General features: G+C 55.6%; 2 protein-coding genes across 5 annotated transcripts in view; one reads left to right on the top strand and one right to left on the bottom strand.

Annotated features, from left to right (window-relative positions):
* The window catches only part of RACGAP1 (Rac GTPase activating protein 1), a 49,113-nt gene extending 45,994 nt beyond the window's left edge, over positions 1 to 3,119 (bottom strand). The window contains exon 1 of the mRNA XM_032420541.1: positions 3,101 to 3,119. The gene's annotated coding sequence lies outside the window, so the exon portion shown is untranslated. The remainder of the gene's footprint in view (positions 1 to 3,100) is intronic.
* The window catches only part of ASIC1 (acid sensing ion channel subunit 1), a 43,206-nt gene extending 16,024 nt beyond the window's left edge, over positions 1 to 27,182 (top strand). For 2 of the 4 annotated variants that reach the window (XM_032420545.1, XM_032420546.1), the window contains exons 2-12: positions 3,908 to 4,285; positions 4,940 to 5,135; positions 21,187 to 21,337; positions 21,966 to 22,093; positions 22,376 to 22,526; positions 22,911 to 22,967; positions 23,411 to 23,564; positions 24,000 to 24,091; positions 24,596 to 24,675; positions 24,762 to 24,866; positions 25,050 to 27,182. In XM_032420545.1, coding sequence (XP_032276436.1) covers positions 3,924 to 4,285; positions 4,940 to 5,135; positions 21,187 to 21,337; positions 21,966 to 22,093; positions 22,376 to 22,526; positions 22,911 to 22,967; positions 23,411 to 23,564; positions 24,000 to 24,091; positions 24,596 to 24,675; positions 24,762 to 24,866; positions 25,050 to 25,154 — 1,581 coding nt within the window. In that variant the 5' untranslated portion in view covers positions 3,908 to 3,923 and the 3' untranslated portion in view covers positions 25,155 to 27,182. Of the gene's footprint in view, positions 1 to 2,971; positions 3,086 to 3,907; positions 4,286 to 4,939; positions 5,136 to 17,268; positions 18,516 to 21,186; positions 21,338 to 21,965; positions 22,094 to 22,375; positions 22,527 to 22,910; positions 22,968 to 23,410; positions 23,565 to 23,999; positions 24,092 to 24,595; positions 24,676 to 24,761; positions 24,867 to 25,049 lie in introns of those variants that run through there. The other 2 variants (XM_032420544.1, XM_032420547.1) reach the window with 2 other exon arrangements.
* The last annotated feature ends 790 nt before the right edge of the window (positions 27,183 to 27,972 follow it).

Genomic DNA, 27,972 nt, shown 5'->3' with positions numbered 1-27,972 from the left:
GGTCTTGGGATCAAGCCCTGCCTCTGCATTGAGGCCCGCCTGGGCTCCCTGCTCAGCAGGGAGTCTGCTTCTCTCTCTGCCCTTCCCCCAACCCCACCCCCACTCGTGTGCTCTGTCTCTTTTTTTTTTTTTTTAAGATTTTTTTCTATTTATTTGAGAGAGAGAGCGTGCACACACAGGGGAGAGGGGCAGAGGGAGGGGGAGAAGCAGGCTCCCCGTTGAGCAGGAAGCCCAATGCATGAGATCCAGGGCTCAAGCCCAGGACCCTGAGATCATGACCTGAGCCGCAGCCAGATGCCCAACCGACTGAGCCACCCAGGCACCTGCTCGCTCTCTGAAATAAATAAAATCTTTAAAAAACAAAAAAGAAAGAACTTCTGAGTCTGGGCCTGTCATACAAGGAACCATACTGAAGCCTTGGTTCAGACCTGTGGATTCTCAAGATCGAGGTTTCTCAAGACTGGCTGCTATTTATTAGAGGTCTTGAAAAGCTGGGAAATCTGAGCCGCACACTCAGAGATTCTGATTTAATTGGACTAAGGTGGAGCCACAGCATCACTTTAAAAAGCTTCCTAGGTGATTCAAACGTGCAGCCTGGGTTGCGAACCGCTCTCAGAGTCTGGTGCTTTTATGGCTGGATCTAAACACTAATGCTACTAATAATAGTTACTTATTGGGTATTTACTAGGTACAAGCTAATGTGCTAACACTTTCTATGCATGAGCTTATATAATCCTCAGAAATTCCTGTGAAATAAATATTATCCCCATCTTACAGATGAGGAAACTGAGCTCAGAGAGGTCAAGAGACCTGCCCATGCTAATGAATGACAGGGCCAGTTCTGGAAGCTGAGATTACCTGATTCACAACTTTTATCTTCCCTCAGACTCTTGAGGCTGCTCGTTGGCCTCGATTAGTCCTTGTCTGCCTCCACCTCACCTCATCACCTTCCTTCCACCCCCGCTGCTCCCTCAATAACATCCCAGGTGACTGAAGCAATTTGCAGCCATTTGAGGAAGCTCCATGTGTCACTCAACCTGCGAGGGTGGGGAGTTATGGGAATTACAGATGCTCCAAGATGGTCCTCCCCTCTCCTGAGACACTTGGAATTCAAGAATCCTGCCCCATGCTCCCCCCGTCCCTGTTTGGGGTCAAATTCCCACTCCCAAATGCCCCCTTGGGTTGATTCTAAGTATCTGGAACAGTGCTGCCACCCAGTGGCTGCCCAGGGATATGGCAGCCCTCCAGCACCGCCTGGTGCTGCTGGACAGCTCCCCAACTCAATACCGGAACTCAAGATCCTCCCTTCCCTTTGGTAGCACCATGAGCAGGCCCCTAGTAAATGGATCCCACTCTCCCTCCTGGGGTCCTAAGCCCACACCCTCTATAGGGATCTCCAGCTCCCTTCTCTGCTTTCTCATGTACCCCCTGCCCCCAACACCTCACAACTTCTCATCCAACTTCTTTCCATTGTGCCACTCTTCTCATTACAAGTTCTTTCTTCTCACTTAAAGCCCTGGGAACACATCTCTCACCTTCCTTCTGCCAGAGCTGTGCCAACCTGCAAGTGGATTGAAGGAGTTGCTAGAGATAGAATTCTGGTCCCCCACACCCCCTTCCTCATCATCTGACACCATCAGACCTCAACAGTCTCCGTGCTAAGAGCCCCTAATGAGCATCAGCAAATTAACAACTTCCCTTTGATTGCTCCTTCTCTGTTAATTGGATAGGGAGGGCCCCCCAAGGCCTCTCAGGGAGGAGAAGGAAGGGAGAGAAGGAGAGAAGTGAGAGCTATAGGAGCAGCCCCCAGGCCTGGGCTTAGTGCCCCAGAATTCTGCTCCATTCCTGAGTACAGCTCCTCCTTCCATCCCTTCCTCATCCTGTCCATCCCCACCCTCCTAACCCTCCACCTTCCCACCTCATCCCACCCCCTTCTCTTTCCCTGCTTCTTGACTTCTGTCCAAATTCCCTTGACCTCTGGCTATCTCTTCTTTCTTTATGCTCCTTCTTTAGAGGTTTGGCAGTGAGGGGCTACAAACATGCCACCCTGTAAAGGCAAGCTCAAGGCTACAAGGATGGGGTTTGGGCAGCCAAGCTGTGTTTGTTTACATATGTGCATGTGTGTACATGTCACACATAGGTGGGAGCAGGGATAAGAACAGGTGTGAATAAGTGTAAGCTCCTGAGTGCCTACCCTGTAGGCCAGACCTCTGGGATGTGTGGTATCTGTGGGGTGTGTGTGTGTGTGTGTGTGTGACTGTGAGTGGCGTGGTGTGACTCTGGTCTTATGAGTGTCTGTGTCTCCATACGAGCAAGTGCTTGAATCAGTCAAGTGTGACTCGGAGCTTGCGTGTGTGTGTGTGTGTGTGTGTGTGTGCGCGCGCGCGCGCGCGCCCGCCCGCCCGCGCGCGTGCCACCAGAGGAAGCAGCAGCAGAGGCAGGAGCATCGATCCGAAGGAGACAGCGCGGGGAGGGGGACGCTGGGGGCAGACTCCCTCCCTCTCGCGCGCGGGGGCACGCGCGCGCGCGCACACACGCCACACATAGTCACACACACAAGCCATAGGGCCTCGCAGGCAGGGAGACGGCTCCCGGACCGGAGGGAGGCAGAGCCGCGGAGAGCGGCCGGGAGGAGGGGGCGAGGCAGCCGTGGAGGGGGGGAGCCCTCGGTCCCGCTCCCGCGTCCGGGGGCCCCGCGCGCACACCGGGCCAGAGACACCCTCGCAGACACTCGTAGGCGCGCACGCGCACCCTCTCCCCTCCCCCCTCCGCCTTCCCTCCCGCCGCCTCCCGGCCGGACGATGGATCCCTGCAGATCCCGGGGCTGAGAGCACCGCGCACCGCGCCGAGCCCGGGCGGACCGAGCCGAGGCTGGCGAGCGAGCGAGCGCGCGCGGGCGAGCGGACGGAGCCGAGCCGAGCCGGGCCGGGCGGGCCGCTCCCTGCAGGGCTCTGCGCGGCGTGCCGCGGCAGCCGCGGGCTCCCGCTCCGGGCCATGAGCCCCTCCGCGGCTCGGCGCTGAGCCCGCGTCCGGCCCCGCGCCCCAGGACCCGCCGCCGCTTGCCGGGTTCCCGAAGCCCCCTCAGGTGGGTCTCCGATACCTCCGCCTTTGGCTGCGGGACTCCCCAGCGCCGCGAAGCCAGGACTTTCCTCCCCTCTCGCTTTCCCCAGCTGCTGGGGCGGCTCGGTGGCTGGGGAGGGGGGCGGGGGCCGAGCAGGGGATCTGGCTGCGTCGAGAAGCTGGACTGGAGGGGGGTTGCGTCCGGGGCGGGGACAGCTAGCTGTCATAGGGAACCGCGTTCCCCGCCACCATGCATCCACCTCGGGCTGCCCTCCACCCCCCACCCCCCACCCCAAACATAGACACAGCCTGCGCCGTTAAAACTGGAGACGCCCGCAGGTGAGGACTCGGGCTGGGCCCCTCCCCCCCTCCCTGAGGGGTTTTTAGCCCAGGTTTAGTTTACCCGGGTGAAAGCCCGGTCCTGGGGACATCCTTGGCCAGGAGCTCCTGACCCTGGGTTCTGTCCGTCTGGGGGAGTTTTCGTCTCCAGGATGGGGTGGACATTCCTGTCCCAGAGTGACCCCACATCTGGAGGGAACTCCTGTGCCTGCCTGTGGAAAAATATTGGGACTTCCCTCTCGCTCTCGGATGTCTACAACTGGGGTCTCCCCTGGCCTGGGAAAGCATTCTTTTGGCCTGAGCTGAACCCAGAGCCCCTGCATTTGGAGGAACCCTTTTCTAGGAGTGCGTCCCTTGGTCAGCCACCTCTGGGCTCACACACGAGGGAAGTCTCCTGCCCCAGAAGCAGTGACCTCTGGCGATGGGGATCCCGAATGGACGCCTTTGCAGGGACCTCCATGTGTACTCTTATCTCAGGATAACAGACTCTCCCCGCCCCCTTCCCCAGGATCCCCTCGGTCAGGATGGAACTGAAGGCCGAGGAGGAGGAGGCGGGCGGCGTCCAGCCGGTGAGCATCCAGGCCTTCGCTAGCAGCTCCACGCTGCACGGCCTGGCGCACATCTTCTCCTACGAGCGGCTGTCTCTGAAGCGGGCGCTCTGGGCCCTGTGCTTCCTGGGCTCGCTGGCCGTGCTGCTGTGTGTGTGCACCGAGCGGGTGCAGTACTACTTCCATTACCACCACGTCACCAAGCTCGACGAGGTGGCCGCCTCCCAGCTTACCTTCCCCGCCGTCACGCTGTGCAACCTCAACGAGTTCCGCTTCAGCCAAGTCTCCAAGAATGACCTGTACCACGCTGGGGAGCTGCTGGCCCTGCTCAACAACAGGTGGGCGGCTCCCACCCGGCTGCTCGCTGGGCTCCCGGAGTTGCATGCGCCCCAGCTCCTGGGTACCCCCCTCAGGTCCTTGCCTCTCGAAACCCACCATAGAGCCCGGACCACCCTGTCTTGTCTCCCAGGCACCCCCAAACCTGCCACTCACAGCAAAGGAATCGGGGCACTGCTGAGCAACGCAATTAAGGGCACCCTATCTCTGATCGCAGCATAGTCCCAAACAGCTCTGCCCCTACCCAGCCTGAGCTGTGAGACATCAGCAGCCTCTCTGGAGTGACCTTTGCCACCTTCCTGCCAGTGTATCTTGATCTTCTTCTCACTTGAGGGCTGGGGGCAGACCATCTTTAAAGGGTGGAGACTGTAGTGTAAAAGACAGCCCCTGCCTTGATCTCTCTGCCCACCCCTCCCTTCCCCATGCAGCCACTGCACATCCTAATGGCTTCTCAGACCCCATGGGGCAGGTCCTCTGGACACACCCAGCTCTCCTGTGCCTATGCCCAGGCCAGATCCCCGGGGCTGATGGCTGACCCCAGATGGATCCCTGCCACCACCTCCCCCACCAAGGTTGGGTATGGGACCCTGGAGGCCAAATGGAGGCAGGGACGGAAGGTCATGCTGATCCATTCACCGCTCACCCCTGGCCTCCAGGTATGAGATACCGGACACACAGATGGCAGATGAAAAGCAGCTGGAGATCCTGCAGGACAAGGCCAACTTCCGCAGCTTCAAGCCCAAGCCCTTCAACATGCGCGAGTTCTACGACCGCGCGGGGCACGACATTCGAGACATGCTGCTCTCCTGCCACTTCCGGGGGGAGGTCTGCAGCGCTGAAGACTTCAAGGTGGTGAGTGAGTCCCCTGGTGTGGGGCAGGAGTCAGTCCTGCCCCCTGAGGAGGAGGAGAGGATTAGGAGCCCAAGGACCTCCCATCAAGCTTGCTACTCCGGAGAGGAAGCTGTGTGTCCCTGGGGTTTGCTTCTGTCAGGAGGGGGACTTGGTTCAGCACCGGGGTCCATTTGCTCTGTGTGAGGGCCTCAGCATCAGCCTCGTGACCACGATGACAGGAAAGAGAGCGCTCAGTGCACAACACGCAGAGGTTCTCTCACACACACTCACACACTCACTCACTCTCACACACACACACACACACACACACACAGAGCTTGGCTCGACCCCCACCCCATCACGCTTACTTTTTGGGCCACAGGTGTCAGAGTTGGACGTGGTGGTGGGTAAGCTGCAACCTTGTTACTTGAAATGAGGTCTGAGGACCATCACCAGAGAGATTGAAAGAACTGCGGGACTGAGCCACCCCACTTCCCAGACCTACTGAATCAGAATTTGCATTTTAGCAGGTGATTTGAATTTAAGTTAGAGAAGCACCATGAAACATGGGAAGTAAGGGAAGCTTTCTCTCACATAGCTAGACAGGTAATTCTCTCTGTGCCACCCCCTCCCACACACACATGCATACTGTCTGATTGGGTTCCCTCCTGGCCAACAAGAGCCAGTGTCTGAGGAAGGAGAGATTATTTGGGGTACACAGTGATGGCCGAACTGGAGGCTCCCTTTGCTTCTTCTTCTTCTTCTTCTTCTTTTTTTCATCTCTTTGCTTCTTAAAATGGAGATGCCCCTCAGTCAGTTAAGCATCTGCCTTCGGCTCAGGTCATGATCCCAGGGTCCTGGGATCGAGCCCGCATCTCACTCTCAGGCTCCCTGCTCTGCGGGGTGCCTGCTTCTCCCTCTCCTGCCTGCTACTCCCCCTGCTTGTATGTGCCCGAGCTCTCTCTCTCTCTGTCAAATAAATAAATAAAATCTTAAAAAAAAGAATGGAGCTGCCCCACAGACCCACCCACCACTCCCCACAGATGGGGCTGCCTCAAAGCCAGCATCCCGGGGAGGGTTAGGGGAACTGACTTGTATCTCATGTGCCAGGTGATCCTGGGCAAGTCATACAGGCTCCTGAGAGGTTACAACCAGACAGAGGCTGGAAAGGGACCAAAGGACCTGAAGCCAGATGTGAAAAATAACACCAGATGAGAAACTGATGCTTGTAACTCTTCAGAATGCTTTGTAGGCTCTCCTTCAATCCCCTGGATAAATAGCCATATTATCTCTATTTTACATATGCACAAACTGAGACACAGAGAGGTGGAATGAGTTGCCTGAGCTCAAGTAGCTGGTTAGTGACAGGTTCAGGATTAGAACTCATGTCTTGTAAAGATCCAACCTAGTGTGCTCTTTTTGTTACTGTTGCTGACCCTGCAGTCCTCGTGTTCACTTCCAATTCTGGTGATTGCTCTTTGAAAACCCAGTCTCCCCTAGGACCCTCTAGCTATCCATGCCCGCCCCTAATTCTCTGCTCTCAGAGACTCCCTTTTCTCCCTGCTCATTTTCTCCCCTGCTTGCTTGCTTCCTCCTAGCATTATGGGAGCATGAACCGCATTTGTTTGTGTAGAAATGTTGGAGCCGTGGTCATGCTTGTTTTTTTCCTGCTGAGGTTACACAAGAATTCCCAATCTCTTTAATCCCTGCTCTGCAGACCAGTTTCGTGGGCCTTTGTCAATCCTGCCAGACAAAGGTTACATGACCATACTCCTTGCTGAGCCAAGCTGATGGGGAGCAAAGGGTGATGCATTAACCACTTCCCTCTTATCCTTTCTCAAAACAGGGAAAGTCCTGGATTCTCCAGAGCCTGAGACCAAAGGGTTCCCAGGCTCACCAACTATGTACCAATGAGTAGTAGAAGTTAACTGAGGGTGAAAGGCAGAGCCTTCCTCCTCTGCAGCATACCCAATACACAGCAGAAGGGAGCAGCAAGGAAGAGAAAACCCATTAGCTTGGATGGTTTGTAGTATTGGATGAAGGGCAGACTACTTGGCTCAACCTGAGAAGGTATAATGTGGGGGTACAATAGTCCATAGAAAGTGTTTAATTGAGGCTCCATTTGTCCCTCAGGTCCAGAAAGATTCTAGGTGATGATGCTAGGACATGTTAGGTTCATGAAAATGGAGATACTGAAATGTGACTGGTCCATGTTATCTGAGGGGACAATTCTAAGTAGTCAGATGGAGATATGACTGGTTCACAAAGTTCTGGAGCAATCTGAGTTCTTCCTCTTGTGTGAGGTTGGGGCGGGGGGGGGGGGAGATATGAGAGCTAGTAGCCTGCAGGCAGGCCCAGCACTGGCATTTCTGGGTTCTGGGTTGCCAGGGAAGACTAGGTTTTTTATGTTTTTGAGCCCATGTCAAAGACTTGACCCGGAATCTGGCTGCACCCAAGGCTCTCAGCCCCTCCTTCTACCCTCTCTCATTGACCTCCCTGTCAATGTTTCTGTGTCAGGAACTCTATCACTTCTGCCTTTATGGATGTTCCTACACAGATGGGAGTTTGGTTGTGAGTCCATGTCTGACAACTCCGTGGGGGAAAAGAAGGGCTCCGGCACCCTCCTCCAGCTCCCTGGTACCAAGGGGCGTAGACAGGCTCCACCTTCTCTCTCTTCTCCTTTGGTCTAATAGTTAACATCTGCCTCTCCATCCTTGCCATTCTCTGCTAGGTCAAAAGGTGTGTTTCTAGCCCCTGGACAGATGTGGCACTGACAGAAAACATTTGCCTGTTGGGTCAGAGCTTAGGAGAGACCGTCTTGGCATCTTCTGCTGCTTTGAAACAGAGGTTCTAACTGGAAGTCCAAGCCCTGGCTCAAAGTTTTTGCAAAATAAAATGTGCACAGGTACATGTGAAGTCCGCTGTGGGTTTCCAAGGGCCAAAATCATCCAACTTGTGAGAACCCTGCTCATGGAGGACAGTTCAGGAGGCATAGGAAGGGGCATATTCTGGTCCCTCCTCTGGCAGGGGTCTGCAGTGATGAGCGTTCCCCCTCAGATGTGCTTCTGAATCCAGCTCAACCACAGGGGGATGGACTGGTGGTCACAGAGTGTTTGACTGGGTCCATCCCCCAGCTGTAGCTGAGTCAGCTTGGGAGAGTGGGGATAAATATGGGAAACCTGGGCTAAATCTGGGCGAAACTGGTTTCAGACTGAAGAGGCAGAGGGTCGACCTTAGTAGCTCTCTCTTGAACTACCAAAAAAGCAACCAACGACCCACTTTCAAGGACCCCTCTTCCCTGGCCACCTCTTTTCCTTTGAGGTGGGATGCGTGGTCGCCAGGGCAACGGGGTCTGAGGCTCTGCTCTCCCACCCCACCTCAAGGCCAGTCAGGCCAAGGCAGGGCAGGGGCTCCATGGAGGGGGACCAGGGGCGCAGCTGTGTGCCCGTGTCTGGGTGGGGGCCGGAGGGAGTGAGCACAGTCGCAGCTGGTGCCAGCCTCCAGCTGCACCTTATCTGTCCCTGGCAGTGGGAGCGCCTATGTGGCTGGAATGCTGAGCAGCCCCAAGGGGAGGGGGCTGGCAGATGGCTGCCCAGTCAGCCCTATGCCATCCTCCTCCTCCAGCTGAGACCCAGAGCCTTTGCCTGGGGGAGAGAGAGCAGGGAATTAATTTCTGGACCCTGCAAGAGAAGGAAGGGGAGGGCAGAAAATGGAAATCTTGGGGGTGGGTCTGCAGTGGAGACAGTATTCTCTCTCAGGAGGGGGTGGAATTGGGGGACAAGGGATAGGGGACACGAATCCTTGAGGGGGTCCATAGGAGTCCCCCCAGGACCCTGGAGTGGAGGCAGGAATTCCCTAGAGGAGAGATGGAGTGAGGGGGGTGGGCACGGAAATCCCCTGAAGGTTCTGGAGGGGGACAGGACTCTTCTGGAGCATCTATAGGATGAGAAGCTGATAGAAGCAGTGGGTGTAGGTGGGTGATCCTGGGACCTGGACAGGGGTGGGAGAGGCCATCTTAAAGCAAGCTGAACCAGGGATGGCAGGTCCCAGAGAGAGCCAGGCCAGCATGAGGGCTTCCTTATCACCGACTTAGCTCTGCCCCTTCACTGACACCCCTCACACCCACACACCCTAGCTTGCCTCGCCCGCCTCCCACCCCATAGCAGCTCAAACCAGGAGTCCCTGGGGAGGGCCCAGCCTCACTACCTGGGTCTCTTCCCCCCAGCTAGCAGCGAGTGGAGGGGCTGCTGAAGGAAAAGGCTGCCCAGACTGCTGTAGAGAGCAGGAGGGTCCTGAGGCACCCTGCCCAGGGGCAGAGGCCTGGTGGTCTTTGTGCAGGGGGGGGGGGGGGGGGGGGGGGGGGGAGGCAGGAAGGGGAGCATGCACAGATTGCAGCGGGACAGAAGAGAGGCTGGAGTGGAGAGGTTAACCTTCCAGACTTATCCTTCCTTTCTCTCTCTCCCTCCAAAGTACCTGAGGTTGGAGGGAAGAGACTGGAAGTTGCCAGAATCCAGGGGACCCAGGTGGGGTCTCTCTCTCTCTCTCTCCCTTTCTGTCTCTCTCTCTCATACACCTATACACACCAGCATCCTTTGGATAACGTAGTTTCCTCTCTCTCACCTCCTCTCCCTCTCCTTCCTTCCTTCCTCCCCTGCCGTTCTGGACTCCACCTCTCTCCCAGACTGCAGTTAGCTAAGAGGCTACTCTCAGTTAATTGATCTCTGGGCTGCTGGCTAAAGTAATAGGGAATTGATGTAAGTAACTAAATGCCTCTGGGGGCAGAGTCGGAAATGCGGGGGTGGGGAGGAGGAGTGCTTCCAAGCCTTGGGCCTTTCTCCTGCCCCAGCCTGCGGAAAACTCAAAGGTATGGTCACTGCTGCACCTGGTGTGTGTCCAAGAAGCAAGGGGGAGGCCTGCCGAGAGGTCCCACGTTTTTGCTGTGGGCGGAGGTTGCTTCTGAGCATGCTTCGACTTTGTGGAAGGCAATTTCAGTTCTGGGGGAGAGGGGGCATGATGTGGGAGAGCCGGGTTGTTGGAAACGCAAAGGTCCGCTTGGTTCCTTCCTGTGACAGAGCCCCTTCGAAGTGCCAGGCCCCGCGCTGGGCGCCAGAGTGTAGGGGCGGACAGACCCGGTTCCTGCCCTCAGGGAGCTTAGAGTGAAGTGTGGTTCCCAGGGAGGCTCTGAGCTGAGCGGTGGGGATGGTAACAAAGGCAGCCGTAGGGAACAGGGAGTCACGTGCCAGGTAGCACAGGACCCTGGACTTCTAGGTGGAGTCCTTCCAATCTCCCCAGCCCAGCTCAGCTATTCAGAAACTCCAGTTTTATAGACTGTGGGGCGTCTCCGCCGAGCTGTCCTCCCGCAGCAGGTGCGCAGCCCACCGCTGTCCAGCAGGGGTCATTGCCTGCCGTTGGCTAGCCCCCGGAGCACAAGCCTGCCAGCACTGGAAGTCTGAGGTGGCGGCTCCAGGAGCTTCTAACCTCGGGCAGCCGAGAACCTTCCAGTCAGTACCCTTGTGTGGGGATTCTGGGAGGCAAAACTGGGAAGCAGACAGCAAGACTGAGAAGTGGTGCCTAGTTCTGGCGGAGGATGCGGCTGGACACTGGGACCCCCTGGGTTCTATTTTAGGCATAGTTCCATCTGGCTTCTAGGCACAATTTCCTGTGAGGTAAGGAGGCCCTAAATAGATGGCTAAATTATTCTTTGCCAAGGGGCAGCCCCTCCTCCAGCCTCTGGGACTCTCTGGCTAAGCCCGTCCTGGCCCATGCATGGAATGGCTGTGTGGTACTGACTTTCCCAGACACATGGATCAGACATCTTCCTCATGGAAAATTGTAAAATGAGCACGAAACAGCTGTGCATTCACCTAGAGGGGAAGTTCCCTTAAGAAACTGTAAGGGGAGAGACTGCCACCCCAGGCTCTCCAAGGCCACTCCCGGGGGAGAGGGAGGGCAAGTGCTAGTTTTTCTGAGCTACTATGAGTTCTTGGAAAGAAAACCCTTCCCATCCCTCTCACCCGCACCCCCTTGACATGGCTGCAGTCCCGGTGGGGAGGGGGCTGAGAGGTTGGGCCATGTAGCTTAGTGTGTGCGTCTCTAATTGATGCGTTGCATCAGCCAGCCAGGCTGGGGACCTTCCTGGGGTGAGACTGCTGCAGTGGCCCTGACCATGGACAGCGGCCGACTCAGCCTTCCTGTGACACGCTCACTGCATGTGTGCCCCGAGTGTGCAAGAACGTGGATGTGGATTAGGGTGTGTAGTGGACGTGTGTGGATGTGCTTGGGGGCGTACGCAGCTCACTTAGTGCGGTTGTGGGAGGGAACCTGTGTGCAGGCAAACCTCTGGTCACATGCAGAGCACATACCAGCAAAATTAATCATCTCTTCCAGTCGAGCTTTGCAATTTACAAATTCCCTTTACTTTAGCTCATGATCCTCCTCATTCTGGGAGGCAGGCAGGTATTAATATCTTCACTTGAGAGATGAGGAAACTGAGGCTCAGAGATGTTGGGTGACTTGCCCGAGGTCACATAGCCGGTGAATGCCAGAGTGGGACCTTGACTTCAGATCTTCGAAGTCCAGCTTCTTTGTGTGTGACTGTAGGAGCAGGTGTGTGGAGCAGGGGGAGGAGGGTGTCCGGCCCCCAGCTTGCCATGCTCTCTAAAGAAGCTGGCGGCAAGACGCAAAAGCAAGAGTGCAAAGGAGAAGGAACCCCAGACTTGGGCTGGCCACACCAAAGCCTTTTGACTCCTCTGCCTTTTCACTGCACCGTTTGGCCAAACCCCAACCCTATGGATGGCCCAGCACTGGCTTTCCTCAGGCGGCTCTGGGGCAGCCAGGCTCTGCCAGAGGAGGTCACACAACAGGCCAGCTTGAAATCACCTTGTGCTCATGATCAATATCCTGAAATGGGCGGGCAGTGCCCCCTGGCAACCCCCTGTTTTCCGGGTCACCTTGCTGGCCCCAGTGACTACTGCAGACTTCTCCACTCATCTCAAACAGCCACCCTTCCTGGCCCCCCTCACGCCCTCGGCAGATGACCTTGTCTTCTGCTTCATAGAGAAGATAGAAGCCTCAGCCAAGACCTTCCCCCTTCTCGGAAGGGAGCATCCCTCCTCTCTAGGCTGAAATCTCAACCTAATCTTTCCATCTGATCTCCTTCTACCTGTATAGGAATGTTACCCTAAAGATTCTGCCTCTCCATTGTCTATAGTCAGTCTGTCCCTCTGCAGTGGAATCTACCTGTTGACACTGAAACGTGCTTAAGATTCTCTCATCTTGAAATATATAGCTACAATGACAGCTAACATTTATTGAGCCCTTACTATGTATCAGGGTTGAGGTTAACATAAAAACCAAAAACCAAAGGTATCTCAACTCCACAGCTCCCTCCAGCCCCTCCCCCCCATTTCCTTTCCCGGACAAAATTCTGAAAAATGATATATATATAGTCCACTGTCTTCATTGTCTCATCTCAAACTCACTGTCCAATCCACTTCAGGCTGCCTTCTGCCCGCCCCCAGCACTCCACCAAAACGGTTAGAGCTAAGGCCACCAGCGACCTCCATGTGGCCAGATCCTGCAAACATTTTTTATTCTTAATCTCTCAACATTCAAAATGGTTGACCACCTCCTCTTCTTTAAACTGTTCTTTCCTGGGGTGCCTGCGTGGCTCAATCAAGCGTCCAACTCTCGATTTCAGCTCAGGTCATGATCTCAGGGTCATGAGATCGAGCCCTGCGTCTGGCTCCGTGCTCAGCACAGAGTCTGCTTGAGATTCTCTCTCTCCCTCTCCCTCTGCCCCTACCCTCAACCCCGCTCATCGCACACTCTCTCTCTCAAAAAAGAAAAAAAAGTGTAAAACATTTCCAACACCCCAGAAAGTTCCTTTGGGCCCCTTCCTGGTCAATACTACCCCACAAGAGTTAACCATTATTCTGACTTCTGTCAGTACAGATAAGTTCCACCTGTTTTGAAGTTCCTAGAGTACAGTATCCTCCATACAGTATGCACACTTTTGTGCCTGTCTTCTTTTGCTTAGGATTTTGTCTCTGAGATTGTCTCATTTTGTGTGGTGGTAGTTAGCGCTTTGTCAATGCTGTGTAGTATCTCATTATATAAATACACCAAAATGTATTTGTCCATTCTACTCTTGCTAGACGTTTGGGTTGTTACTAGTTTTTTGGCTGTTATAAATAAAGCTACCATGAACATTCTTGCTTATGTTTTCTGGTTGTCCTATGTACTCATATTTTGGGTATATAACTAGGGGCTGTGGTTAAGTCACAGGTTGGGATTCTGTTTGGCTTTGGTGGATATTGACAAATCAAGCTCGATCTCTTTCCCTCCCTTCCTTCCTTCCTTTCGACTTTCTATCCTTGGGCCATCTTGTCTTCACTCATGACTCCAGTCAGCATCTAGACCCTGGCAGGCCAGATGTGTGCTTCCGTCTGGCTCTTTCCTCCCAGCCTCTGCGCCGGTGGCCAATCTCCCTCTTCACATCTCCACTTGGATGTCCCCGAGGCTCGAAAAACCCAGCATGTGCAAAGCCAAATTCATCATCTTATCTCCCAAACTAGCCCTTTCCTTGTGTTCCTGGCCTAGTGAGCCACCCCACCATTCAGCCACTTATGCAAACTAGCAAGCATCCCTACATTCCATCTCCCTCACCTCCCTTAACGGGATCTGCCACTCTTGGCTCCTAAACATCTCCACCCTATCACCCCATTCCAAGCCGGTCCACTCCCTGTCTCACCTACACCCTGCGATGGTTTCCTGACAGGTCTTCCAGCACCTCCTCTGGCTGTTCCCAAGTTGTCTCTTCAAAACACTGCTCTGATCACTTGAAACCCTTCCATGGTGCACCTCCTATTGTCCTTGGACCAGAATCTTTGCTGTGACCTTCAAGGCCCCAGAGGGGTCTGGGTCCTGCCTGTTTATCCAGCCTGTTCTTACCCCGCTCTGGCTCTCCAGCTATATTCTCCTCCTCTGAGCTCTCCACCCAATCCATCTGGGGTCTTCAGGGCCTTTGCATGACTCTGCCCTCTGGAATATTCCCCCACTCCACCTCATACAGACGTAATTATTCCTCCTTATTCTCATTATTCTTTAGATCACAATTCAAGCATCACTTCCTCAGAGAAACCTGCTTTGATTCCCTAGGGTGGGTCAGATCCTTCTGTCACTCCCTCCCATAGAGCCAAATTATCTTTTCATAGCACTTACCATGATTTGCAATTAAATATTCACTTGTGCAATTTTTAGAAAATGGTGTCTGTCTCCCGCATTAGACAGTAAGCTCCACAAGGGCAGGATCCCAGTCCATTGTATATTCTTCATGTGTCCTCAGCACATAGACACTCAGGAAATAGTTGATGAGTAAATGAAAGAATAAAGGAGGGATTTGCAAGGGGATGATCTAATTCTAATCTCATGCGCACCACTTGCTCTCCATGAAACTTGAACAGGTCACTGTGCCTCAGTTTCCTCATTTGTCAAATGGGGGTGAGGTTACTCAAACCTGCTTATTTCACTAGGTTGTACAAGGATCCCATGAGATAGCCACTGAAAAGCATGAAACATTTTACAGATGTTGGCAGCAGCGGGGCGGGGGGTGGGGAGGTGTGTTTAGAAAGAGATGCGGAGAAAGTCAGAAACCACTGAGTTGCCACACACAGTTTGAGAGAGGTACTGGGTAGGGATTGACCGGGGGAAAGCTTGCCTCCTTGGACAGAGGGTTCAGAAGTGGGTGTTGTCCTGCATGGGTGTCTGCTCGGCCACTTCTCCTGGGGCCTCTGTGTGCTTGCGGGTCTGCATGTGATGCTTGAGACTGTCCTTACCTCCCATTACTGTGAAAAGTTTGGATTGGTCTACTGGAACAAGATGAGGCGGGAGAGGATGTTAGAGGAGGGAGGAACTGCGGTTGGGGTGTGTGTGTGTGTGTGTGTTTGTTGCCCCACAAGGGAGCTGTGTGTGGTGATGTGTAGGTGTGCAGTGTGGGTTTTTGTGTTGGTGTGGGGGAAGACGGGTCCTGCCATCCTGGATGCGCTGTCCTCTGAAGCTTCTCTGTGTGTGCATGTCCTTCTGTCTAGTGAAGCCGCGTGGTGGAAGTGTCCCCTGCCTTAGTTTCTTCCCTCTGGAGGTCTAATCGGCTTCCCCTTCCAGGAAGTCTGAAGGTGGGGAACAGTGCCCTCTAGTGGGTGTGGAACACATGGGTAACTGCAGCCTCCCCACCCCCAACCCAGGCCTAGAACTTACCTCTGAAACACAGCCTGTTGACGTGCAGAGCCCTCTGAGAGCTGAGGTCTGGTAGGGGGGAAGCAAATGCACACAGGGCCGGAAACATAAAAGGAACTCCTGAGTTCATGCAGAAGAAGCCTGAAGACAACAGCTGGAAGTGGGGTGAGGGTTTATCTCTCTCCTCATCTCTGCAGTGACCTCGCTGGTTGCCCTGGGTGTTCCTGGTCTTCCTTGGTTCTACTTTCTTCACATGGTCCCTGCGTCTTGCTCTTTCATTCTCATAGTCTCTGTCCTCAAGGAGCTATTGGTTACTACTCATGCCTGAAGGGACTTGAGCAGAATTGGGCCCTTCATTCTGTTTCCTGGGTGGGTACTCACTATGCCCTGTGCAGTCAGGGAAGGCTTCTTGGAGGAGGTAACGTGTGAGCAAGGTCTTGAAAAATGAGGAGAAATTCTCCAGATGGAGTCCAGGGAAGGCATGGAGCTGTGGATGAGCCTAGCGGGTCTGCAGAATGGGAGAAGGGCATGGTGGCTAGAGGCTAAACTGCTGTGGAAGGGTGGGGAAGGGAGGCTGGAAGGTAAATTGCAAAGGCCTCACATAACTTTACCTGAGATGGGGGTGATTTCACCAAGAGGCACTAAGGAGTGAAGAAGGTCTCAGGGCTGGAGAACGGTCAGAATTACATACAGAATTATATAAAGTGGGGAGAAACTGTGGGGAGGCAGGGAGTTAGGGAGACCGGTTGGTAGGCCAATGTTTAGGCAAAAGAGGTGGAGGCCAGTCTGAGGGCAATGGGGAAAGGATGGAGAGGAGCCAGATCTCAAAGCCTGCTCTTCTTTTGGGGCCTCTGTGTCCCTGGCAGCAAAGTTGAGGCCAAAGGTCCCACATCAGTCAGTTCTGCTGGAACTTGGCATCTTGCCTCCCATCCCCAACATACTCCAGGGTCCCCGCATGCAAATGGAGAAGGGAAGAGGTGTAGGAGCAGGGAGGGAGAGGAGAAAAGGAGGGGAAGGGGGACTGGAGCTGTGGGATAGTTAAGGAATCACAAGGCCCAAGTAGACTCATCTGACCCCCACTGCTTTGTCTCTGGCCCTGCAGAGGAAGGGTTAACATGCTTCCCCTCCCTCCCTCCCTCCCTTACACTCCTCCCCTCAGGTCACCTTCTAGGCCCTGGAGACTTGACTGGTGGCTCAAGTTCCTCAATCAGTGGCCCTGAGTAACCAGAGCACAGAGGGGCCAGGGACCCGGGGTCAGAGAATGGTAAACTGGGGGCAAGGGGACCCTCAGAAGGGCTAGGGCTGAGGGTTTTGGGGGGCACCCCAGGTTGGTTCCTGACACTCTCCACCTGACCTAGCAGATTGCTCTGATCTCAATTTCTTCCACCTACCAGAAAGGATTCCTCGAACTCCTCTCCTGGACCAGTGAGGGGTGGGCAAGCTGGGAGGGGGAGTGGTGATCTGCCAGGAAGCTTTTCAGCTGCAAGAGACAGGGTCCCTCCCCCCTGGTGCCGGGAACTGGCCATAAATGAGTCTGTGGTCAGTGAGAGACCTCTGCTAATGGAACCTGGGCTGCCCCCCAAGCCACAAAAGGGAAAGGTGGAGGAGGGGAGAGTGACCTAAGTGCAGCTCAGCATGGGGGAGGGTGCTGACTTGAAGCTCAGCCAGGGTCAGGGGAGGGAGGGGAGGATAAATGGGGTCAAGGACTGGCTGGAGGGAAATTGGAGGTCAAGGCAATGATTGCAGGGGAATTAAGGGTTCAGGAGGTAAGAGAGTAAATTGGGGTCACGGTAGTGACTGAAAGGGAACTGGGGTCTTAGGAGTGTATTGGGAGAAGGTGGGGGTGTGGTCAATGAAATAACTGGAAGGGGGGAGATTATGAGTCAGGGGGAGTCAAGGAGGAATTAGAGGTCTGAGAGAGTACGGAGCTCCAGGGTCTCAAGGGAACGGCTGCACCAGGTGAGAATGGGGGCGAGGACCCAGAATTGGGGTAGGAGGACCGAGGGAGATGCTGAGGAGCAGATGGGAGGGTGATAGGGAGGCTTGAACATCATGGGGGAGGGGCAGGGACTGTTGCTCCGGGCTGTGGGAGCAGAAGAATCTCCTAGGGCCCATCTCACCTGGAGCCCTGAGGCTTTTCCATGGTTTCCACTGTCTTCCACCCTCTCTGTCCTGCTGGAGCTGGTGACTGGAAAGGGGCTCTGGCCCCCCTCCTCTCCATCTGCCTCCCTTTCCCACTGCCATCCATTATTCATCAGCCCAGACGCCTGCCCTCCCCCTTCCCCCTCCCGGCTAGGCAGGCAGGTCCTCCTCTCCACGCCCCGCCCCATCTCAGCCACACCGCCACCAAGGCCCCGGTGAGGAAGAACAGCCGGCTGGCTGGGCTGCCGGGACCTGGCTGACTCGGGCTGGGTGGCTGGCCCTGCGGGATTCTGCCCGAGATCCTATCCGCTTCTCCCTTCTCCTGCCAATCCCCCAAGGGCCAGGAAGCCCCTGAAGAAGATGCCCATCCAGATCTTCTGCTCTGTGTCCTTTTCCTCTGGAGAGGAGGCCCCAGGGCCCTTGGGAGATGTCTGGGGTCCCCACCAGCGGCGGCGGCAGCAACAGTGGGACAACTCAGAATCAGAAGAGGAGGAAGAAGAGAAGGAAAAGGAGGCAGTGAGGAAGGAGCCTAGAGAGGGGGAATCGCCCATGGATTTGGTGGCCTTTGCCAACAGCTGCACCCTGCACGGCGCCAGCCACATCTTCGTGGAGGAGGGTCCGGGGCCGAGGCAGGCCCTGTGGGCAGTGGCCTTTGTCCTGGCCCTGGGCGCCTTCTTGTGCCAGGTGGGGGACCGTGTCGCCTATTACCTCAGCTACCCGCACGTGACTCTGCTGGACGAGGTGGCCACCACGGAGCTGGCCTTCCCGGCCGTCACCCTCTGCAACACCAATGCCGTGCGCCTGTCCCAGCTCAGCTACCCCGACTTGCTCTACCTGGCCCCCATGCTGGGGCTGGACGAAAGTGATGACCCTGGGGTGCCCCTTGCCCCACCGGGGCCCGAGGCCTTCTCTGGGGAGCCCTTTAACCTGCACCGCTTCTACAATCGCTCCTGCCACCGGCTGGAGGACATGCTGCTCTATTGCTCCTACTGCGGGGGGCCCTGTGGCCCTCACAACTTCTCGGCGGTGAGTGGGGGCCCACGCCTGGCACCGTCCCCCAGGGGTGTCTGCCACGGCTCACCCTGAGCGTCGCTGGCTGGGGCTGGGACTGGTGGCCATCCTGCCCCCCCCCCCCCCCCCCGGGGCCCCCCCCCCCCCCCCGCCCCTTCTGACAGGCCTCAGGGAGGCTGGCCAGAGAGCTTGCCCTGGGAGCCCCAGGGTCTGTGGCTGGGCTGCTATTTTTGGGTCTGTACCAGTACTGCTCTTCCTGTTAGAATCTGGAAATCCGTCTGTACTGGTTGGTAATTAGTTGCTGCCCCGAGGCCCCTGGTGTCTTCCTGAATATTCTCCAGCATCTCCAGCCCTTCCCCAGACCTCCCTGTGATCCAGCAGAGCCTAGGACCTTACTCTGTCTTTGAGGTCAACCTTTGATCTGATGGTGGGGACCCACACCTGGCCTTAACAATTTTGACTATGACCCCTGGACTGGAGCTAGGGCAGGTGTCACCTGGTCTCCGGAGGTGCAGGAGAAGGGTGTGGGAGGGAGGGGGAGGGGTGAGGACAGTCCCAGACTCTACCCCACCACGCCCCTTCTCAGTAGTGACCACAGCAGGGACTTGAGTGCATCCTCACTTGGTCTTTCAGTGCTCCTCCTACAGTGTGTGTATGTGTGTGTGTGTGTGTGCGTGTGTGTCCGTCTGTCTGTCTGTCTGAGGGAGAATAACAGTCTTCCTCTAAATCTTCCCCTCCCCCCAGCTCTAGGTGATCAGGGATCCTCTTCCCTGGGGAAGCCCTCAATGGGGAGTCAGCCTCCTGCTTGCCCTCCCACTCTGGAGTTTAAGGTCTTCCTTGCTGAGAGACCAAGTGGCACCCCATCCGCTCCCCAGTTCAGCTTCCAGTTCTGTCTGGCCTGACTCTTCTACCCCCTCTAGGTGCCAGATGCCAGACCTTCCCTTCCCACACACTACCCCCCCTCCGTCCCCCAACTCCGCCCTGGCGCAGGAGCAGGTGGGTGTCATCATATAAGTGCGTTGTGGACCAACTGCAGACAGGGATCTGGAGGTTTGGGCCACTGGGCCTCAGGCAGGCCAGGAAATAGAGGAACATGGGATAACGAAGGAGTCAACCTGGCTTCCTCTGGACCTAAGGGTAGAGCAGACACTTCTCACATAGGACCACCAGGTGGCGGCAGCAGTCTGCGGGCCTGCAGCACAGCTCTGCCCAAGCAAGGCTGGCGTTCTCAGCCACGTGGAGTCCCTCACGCCCCCAGGTGAAGGGTAGGCAGGGGTGTGTGTCTTGAGCCTGTGACAGAATGCTACAAAACCTGGTAGCGGGCTGGGGGGTTAGGAGTCGTGGGAGTTCCCTCTCTACCTCATCTGTGGACTTTGCCTTTTCTTTTCTAGATGGGGGCAGAGGTTGTTCTAGGAAGGGAGAAGGGGACTAGTATCCCCCACACCACCGACCGCTCTGGTCTGGCCTGACACTGTCTCTCTCTTTCTCTGGGCTATGTCTGTCCTTACCTTCTGACTCACTTCGTGGACTCTGTCACCATCAGGCTGTAGGAAAAGCACACTCACCCCATTTGTGGGAACCTGGAAACATTCTGAGAAACTGTGGGGAGAGGGCCGTAAAGAATTGGTTCGCTCTTCCCTCTGTGGCTGTCATCAGAGCCGCGATAAGGGCTGCTCCGAGGCCTGGAGTGGGAAGACTGCCCCCAGGGCAGAGAGCTCCTCTGAGGCCCTCTTAGTTCTGCACAAGCATTGCCAAGCGTGCCTTGCCCTGGAGGCTCACTACCAAATCCAGTACCAAAGCTGGGGCTTGGGTGAGCATGGTCCTTGCGATGGCAACTGGGTCTGCTCTCAGGTTCTGGTGATGACAGGACAATGATGGACACAAGGGGCTAATGGCTGGAGAAAAGGAAAACGCTTAGCTTGGTTTGGGGGAAGGACCTTGGGGAGAGCAGGATTTCAGATGCCTGGGGCAAAATCCAGGAGAAGAGAAGATCTATCTCAGAAGGCCCTGGGCGCTTGGGCCTGAAGAGAAGGTCCCAAGGAGGGACCTGGAGAATGGCAGTGATGGGATCCTGGCGATGGAGGTGTGTATGTCAGGGTCCCAGCAGGAAGAAGACTGCCACTCAGATAGTTTAATTGAAAAGACTCGAACAAGGGGACTGTTTATAGAGCTGTGGGCAGAGTGAAGGAAACTCTGCCTGAAGGGGCCTGAGGCACCTGGTGATAGTGGGAAATTGTCACCAACAGGCTAAAGGGGCACAGGGGAACGGCAGTGCTTTGCAGGGAGCCCTCCTGGCAGGATCTATAGTCTCAGAGGATCGAAACCACTGCCAGAGCATTCTCAGAGGGGTGAGGGGTGGGGAAGGATGCACACCCTGATTGAGAGCTCCCTCCTGCCCTCTGATCCCTCACTGATAGCTCGCGTTGGCCAACCCAACCCGAAGCCTGTCCAAGTGGCAGAAGAACACGGGCAGTGCACCCCACAGGGATCAGCTTTCCTGGGGCCCATATCAGGGCAAAGAATGGCAGAGAATGAGCAGGAGGGAGGACAAATGGAGAATGGGCTGCACAGAAGGGACCGTTCCTGAAGCGTGTTGAGATTCCAGCAGCGGAGCGGTCTGGGGACAGCCCTTGGTAAGTAGGGGGTGCTGGCAGGACTCTCAGGCTCTCCACTCTGCCCTCGCCAGGTCTTCACACGGTATGGCAAGTGCTACACATTCAACTCGGGCCGAGATGGGCGTCCACGGCTGAAGACCATGAAGGGTGGGACTGGCAATGGGCTGGAGATCATGCTGGACATCCAGCAGGACGAGTACCTGCCTGTATGGGGAGAGACTGGTATGTCACTTCTCTCAGGGGCCCCTTCCCATGTCCCTAGCCATCAGCCTCCACCAGGGGACTCCTGAGATCCACTGTGGGACCTGAGGCAGGACTCGGGCTCTCCTCCCTTCCTCTCAGCATCTTGCCATCTCCATCTCCGACTCTACCTGACTGCCACCCTCACAGTTCTCTAGCTCCCCCTTCCTGGCTCAGTTACTCTCCAAGGTAACCAGCCATCCCTTTCCACCAGTGGCCGCCACTCGCTCTATAAATAACTCCCTCTCTTCTTGGGCTGCCTGCCATCAGTCTGGTCTCAGGGGGACCTTGGGGCTGAGAGAGCTAGGGAGAAGGGAGATGAGGAGGGAGAGAAATAGAGAGTGTCTGGGAAAGAATTTGAAACACCAAGATGCACAGCCGAAGCCAGGTAAGAAAAGTATGTAGGATACAAGGTTCATCAGGGCAGCATGGAGCTAGCGAACCCGGAAGGAGGCTGGGGATGGGCTAGGGCCCCTATAGATTAACCCTTCCCCCAGTGTCCCAGTGTGCACTGTGCTTATCCCTAGGAGAGGTAGCATGGCCCCAGCTCTGAAGGAGGTTAGGGAGTCAGAAGCCCTCCCAATCCACCCCCTGCCCCTCATTCCCATAGATGAGACGTCCTTCGAAGCGGGCATCAAAGTGCAGATCCACAGTCAGGATGAACCTCCCTTCATCGACCAGCTGGGCTTTGGTGTGGCCCCGGGGTTCCAGACCTTTGTGTCCTGCCAGGAGCAGCGGGTGAGAGGGCCACAGGAGGCTGGTCCCAGGGTGGGGTGTTGAGGGATCGAGATGGAGTGGTGGGTAATCAATACAGGAGGGACGGGTGAGCTAGGGCCTGGGTACCGATCTGATGAGTGAGCAGCATGAATGAACAGGAATGCTCTGTAAACTGTGAGACCCTCAGAGTCTGCGGAGGGACAGGGAGCAGGACTCCCGAGCTCTGCGTCTTGTCAGAGAAGTCCATCAAGGTGACTCGGGGAGAAGTCCCCACACCCCCCAGCTCCCCGGCTCTCCCAGCAGCTCATCTACCTGCCCCCGCCCTGGGGCACCTGCAAAGCTGTTACCATGGACTCGGATTTCTTCGACTCCTACAGCATTACTGCCTGCCGCATCGACTGTGAGACACGCTACCTGGTGGAGAACTGTAACTGTCGTATGGTGCACATGCCAGGTCAGGCCCCAAAGCTCCAGACACGATCTTGGGGCCCCTCAGCCTGCACTGCACTGCCCCTCACCAGCTCCCCACGCATATCAACCTCCTGCCAACACGGAAGCAAGATTAAATGCCTTCTCCCCAGCCCAGTTCTAACCCCATTCCATACCCCTAAAGCTCTTGTCCCTCTCACCTCAATTCCTGCCTGTACCCACAGAAACGTGCGGGAAGGGGTCTAGGAGGGATGGACTGTGGGGTGGGTCACCTGCAGAACACGATGGGGGCTAGCTAGTCCTGCCCTCCAGCCCACTCCCATCTTCCAGTTTCTAGGCTCTTGGTACCACCATCATCACAAGACCCTTTAATCTCCATCCTGCACCACTGTCTTTTCTCCTCTGTTAGGGGATGCCCCATACTGCACTCCAGAACAGTACAAGGAGTGTGCGGATCCTGCTCTGGGTGAGCACCCCTGTCTTGGGGCAGTCTGGGGGAAGGAAGGAGCCAAATGCATAGGGGTTTCAGGCCAAGTTCCCAGAAGCTTCAAGTAACTCCTGGATCAGGCTTCACTTGAACTCTCTTGTGTCTGACTTTAGCAAAGCTGGGAATAGCATCTCTAAAGGCCCCTCTGAAAAATGAGCAGGAGTACCTGGGAGGGGCCCTCTCTCATCAGCATCTCAGCTGCTTGACCCCCGAGGGCCCTGAGGCAATGAGATATAGGATTGAGAAATACCCATGGGGAGCACAAGGTGGGCACAGGGCAGGCACAGGGCTGAGGTGAAGGACAGGTCAGAAAAAGAGAAAGGGGCCCAGGTTTCCTTTGGACAGGGCCAGAATGTTCATGTTAGGAAGGTGCTGGCTGAAGGGCACCACTCAGCTAGTGCCTCTCGCCTGGTCGGGCACAGACTTCCTGGTGGAGAAGGACCAGGAGTACTGTGTGTGTGAAATGCCCTGCAACCTAACCCGCTATGGCAAGGAGCTGTCCATGGTCAAGATCCCCAGCAAAGCATCAGCCAAGTACCTGGCCAAGAAGTTCAACAAGTCTGAGCAGTACATAGGGTAAGGGCTCTGACTGTGCAGGGCAGGGCCCTTGGGCTGGGACCGTAAAGGGTATGAGCGGGCTTTGAGGGGCCGGCAGACAGGAGGAGTTGGAGATGACAAGGGGAAGACAACCAAAGAGTCTGGGGTGGGCATGGAGGGCAGATCAAGTTGGAACAAGCAAAGGAAGCACCTCTCTTTGGTGCTTCATTCTGTATCTTCATCTTCACTGCTGTAACTGGAATCACTCCACGCCTGCCAGTGTGCAGAGCGTCTTTTCGTTTTTGCCATCACATTTGATCCTCACGACAATTCTACAAGGCAGGTACCCCCATCAACATCTCATTTTATGGATGCAGAGACAGATTCAGAGAGGGTAACTTGCTAAGGTCATCTAGCCAGTGAGGGACAGAGATGTGACCTGAACCTAGGTCTCCTCCCCCAACCCCTTTGCAGGGAGAACATCCTGGTGCTGGACATTTTCTTTGAAGTCCTCAACTATGAGACTATTGAGCAGAAGAAGGCCTATGAAATTGCAGGGCTCCTGGGTGAGCTGCTCATGGCACTGTCCCCTTCCCATGCCATGGGCATGGTGCGACACCCTACCACCCAAAGCAGGCTGCCCACCTCTGTCCCACACGTTCCTTCCTCCCCTGCCATTCCCCCCCCCCCCCACCCAGGGCCTTTCCCCAAACACTGTTGTCTTGGTATGTAGTGGGAGGAGGGGGCTGAACCTTCTCTTAGGGCAAAGTGGAAGAGACAGGCCTGTGGGCATGAATGGGGGACTATTTCATAAGCCTTTGAAAATTTACCCAGAGAATGAATGTTGGGGTATTTTATGTTTTCTGAATAATATCTGTTCGCTTTAGGAAAGTAGAAAAATGCAGAAAAACATAGAGAAGAAAGTAAGAACCCCACCAGAATTGCTTTGTGCTCCTTCTGTACAAAGGCTGTTGATCTTTTTGCAAATACGACTTGCCTGCCCCTGTCCCAGTGAGCTCTGCTGCTTCCAGGTGTCCTGACACCACTGACCTCCCCGTGCCCCCCTGCAGGTGACATTGGGGGCCAGATGGGGCTGTTCATTGGGGCCAGCATCCTCACGGTACTGGAGCTCTTTGACTACGCCTACGAGGTAAGCGGGGTGGGGCGTTGGGGTGGGGTCACGGGGGGGCGGGGTTCTAGCCCGCCCAACCACTCACCACCCCACCTCCGTCCCAGGTCATCAAGCACAAGCTGTGCAGAAGAGGAAAGTGCCAGAAGGAGGCCAAAAGGAGCAGCGCGGACAAGGGTGTGGCCCTTAGCCTGGATGACGTCAAAAGACATGTGAGGGAGCGAGAGAGAGGTGCCCTCCGGCCCCGCCCCTTCCCCCCCACCCCAGGTCCACCCCCCTCCTCTTCCCCCTCCCCCCCCTCCGCCTTACCACCTTTTCTCCTCTGACTCCCCCACGCCCCAGGACCACCTGTGGCCCTTCTGATAACCAGTCCCTGTCCTGTGCCGTTCCCCTAGAACCCGTGTGAGAGCCTCCGGGGCCACCCTGCTGGGATGACATATGCTGCCAACATCCTACCTCACCATCCGGCCCGAGGCACTTTTGAGGACTTTACCTGCTGAGCCCCGCAGGCCACTGTACCAAAGGCCTAGGTGGGGAGGGCTAGGACAGTAAGGGGGCCCTCGGCCGCGCCCCCCCCACATCTGCCCTGGAGACTCACTCCCCCCTCCCAAGGTAGACCCCCACTCCTGGGCAGTCCTTTCCTCTTGTCTGTGGTGAGGAAGGAATCTTGACCATAGAGCCCTCTCCCTGCCTCTATCCCATTCTTTTTATTTTTACCGAAACTAATCTAAAACAACAACAACAAACTAAACTTAACTAAAAAGAGAGAAAGGGGCAGGTGACCTCAGGCTGCCCCTCTCTGCTCCATGCTGCCTCCCCCAGCTCCCAGCCTGAATTCTGTCTGTCTGGCTGTCTGTCATCTGAGTGTCCACCTACATTCTGCTGCCACCAGTCACCAAAGCCCCTCCCAGTGGGGGGTGGAGGGGATCCTTGGGGTCTGGAATTTGGCCCCAAACCAGAGAATGTACCTTGAAGGGGAGGGCTAGTGGGGGGGGCTTCCCCAGCCTTAAGAGACCCTCTCAGCCCAGTGACCCCCCCCAACCCCAAGTCTCCAGGCAGGAACTAAGACCCTAGTCCCCATCCCCACCCCCTTACATGTGAAGTCTCTAGGGAGTTGGGGGTGGGGTATCCCCTGAAGAAGTGGATGATGGGGAGAAGATGTGGCCCTGGTGCTGTAGGCCACATCCTGATACCTGTAAGTTCACCCCCACCCCAGAACTGCTGGAGAGAAATCCCAAGAGGTAGCACTCCTCTACCATCCCATGAAAGATCCAGCTGGTTGGCTTCCAGCTCAGGGAGAGGGGCACTGGTGCCTAACCTCACTGGTCCCTCTCCCAGGGGCCCCTGCAGAGGGCCACATCCATAAATTTTCTTATGGAACTCTCCCAAGTCCTCTTCCCCAACTTCATTTGCTTCTCTCAACAACCTCATCTGCATTTTCTATTTCTATATGATACAGACTCTATATTGCTATATCTCTGTATATACTTTCCCCTAACTCTGTCTGTCTCTATCCCATCCCCTCTTGTCTCTAAGAACCATCCTCCCACCCAAAGTTCCCCTTTCTGTGTTTCCACTCCCTCCCTGGTCTCTGAATGCCTTTGCCTGTATAAAGAGTTGGACTCTCTCCCCTGGTGTCTGTACTGTGTACACACATCCCTCTGAGAAGCACAAGGAGACGACACGCGCATTGTAACCTTCGCACTGTCTCGGTGGCGACATAAAGGAAGCTGTGAATCACAAGCTCTGCCTCTTTTTGGCCTCACCCTCTCCCCCCAACCCCGGGCACCCTACGCCCTCCCTGGAGCCTTAACATTCCCTCCCCTGTTCCACCATCCCAGTGCCCTTTGCCTGGCTGACTGTGGCCTCCCCAGGGAAGGGGTAGGTACAGACAGAGCCCCCCACCCAGGGAATGGAGATCTGCTCTGCACACTAAGCCAAGGGCATCAGAGACAAGGGGAGCTGTGGATTGGTGACTCTTGTAGCTGGAGCAGTGGGGTGCTGACAAGCAGAAGTTGAGGTCCTCAGTCAGTGACCTCTCCTTTCTTCTGGGTGCCCAGCCTCCTTTCCTCACCTGATACCCAAGCCCACAACTTATATTTTCTGGCGAGGTACGGTTTGGTAATGGTGGGAAAAATACAGGCCTAGAGGGGTAGTTTTTAAAGCTCTGCTGTTCTGTCCCTCCCTTCCTATCTTAATGAGAAATGAATGAGGTAGAGGGCCTGCCATGCCCCCTCCCCCAGGCACTCCTCCTAGGCCAGAGCCCTACCCCTTCCCAAGCCTTCTCTACCCAACTGTCTCTTGGTCTCCAACCCCAGAACAGGACTTTGGCAGGTCACCTGTGCATTGGTCTGGAGCTGCAGAGTGAGGCTATGGGATTTTCGGGAACTCTTGGTTCCTAGAAGTTCTTTGGAGATCAGACCTCTCCAGAGGGAAGCAGGAGCAAGGCCCATGGGTGTGCACCGGATGGGGAACCGCAGGCAGGGCTATGGGTGACGCATGCCTCTGGTCTAATAAACTGGGTTTCAACCATCTCTTCAGTGTCGTTCTTCTCTTTTTTTAACAGTACTGAGGCCTCACCAAGAAGTGCCTAGAGCTGAGCTTAGCTTGGGGCCCAACAATCAGGGAGAAGTAAGAAGGCTTGAGCCTCCTGGGATGGGGCCGACTGACCATCACACCAGGAATGGTTTCAACCGCTGGCCAGGAAAAGAGGGCGAGGTGAAAGGCAACAAAAGTCCCAAAGAGAAGTCCTAGCACAAAGGATTCTTTAGAGAGGGGGCAGGGTCAAAATCCAAAAATAAAATCTGGAAGCAGGTTAGGTTTTAAAGGTCAGGGACAAAGTTGGGTTCAAATTGCGGTGTGAGGTAGTTATTGAGGTACTGTATCTGTGGAATGAGCCCTGGGCTATGAGCTAGAAGATCTGGATTCTGGGCTTTGGCTTTACTGCTAACTTGTTGGTTGATCTTTGCGAAGTCATTCACTAAGATCAGCTTTCCGGTTTGTAAAATGGAATAAACAGTGCATTCTCCTCTTCAGCACCCCAGGCTTACAGCAGTAAGAGAAGGTAACGAAAAACAAAGCGCTTTAGAAAGTTAAATCTCCTGCGCCTGCATGAAGCAGTTACTCCATCACCCCCGTCATCAGAGCTCTGAGGCTGAGGTGTGGTCCCCCTTTCCAGGGCCTTGTCTTCCTCCCGTCGGCCTGGGGGCGCCCGCTCACAGGGCCTCTCTATCCCGGAATTCTTCTCTATGGTCTTCCCTCCCGGAGCGCGAAGACGGGAGGGAGTGGTCAGCACGCCTTTTCCGCTAGTCGCCCCCC

Source organism: Phoca vitulina, unplaced genomic scaffold, assembly GCF_004348235.1.
Source record: "Phoca vitulina isolate PV1807 unplaced genomic scaffold, GSC_HSeal_1.0 scaffold23, whole genome shotgun sequence".
NCBI classification, from domain to species: Eukaryota; Metazoa; Chordata; class Mammalia; order Carnivora; family Phocidae; genus Phoca; species Phoca vitulina.
Note: the sequence above shows the minus strand (reverse complement) of the source record. Positions and strands in the feature narration are given on the sequence as shown.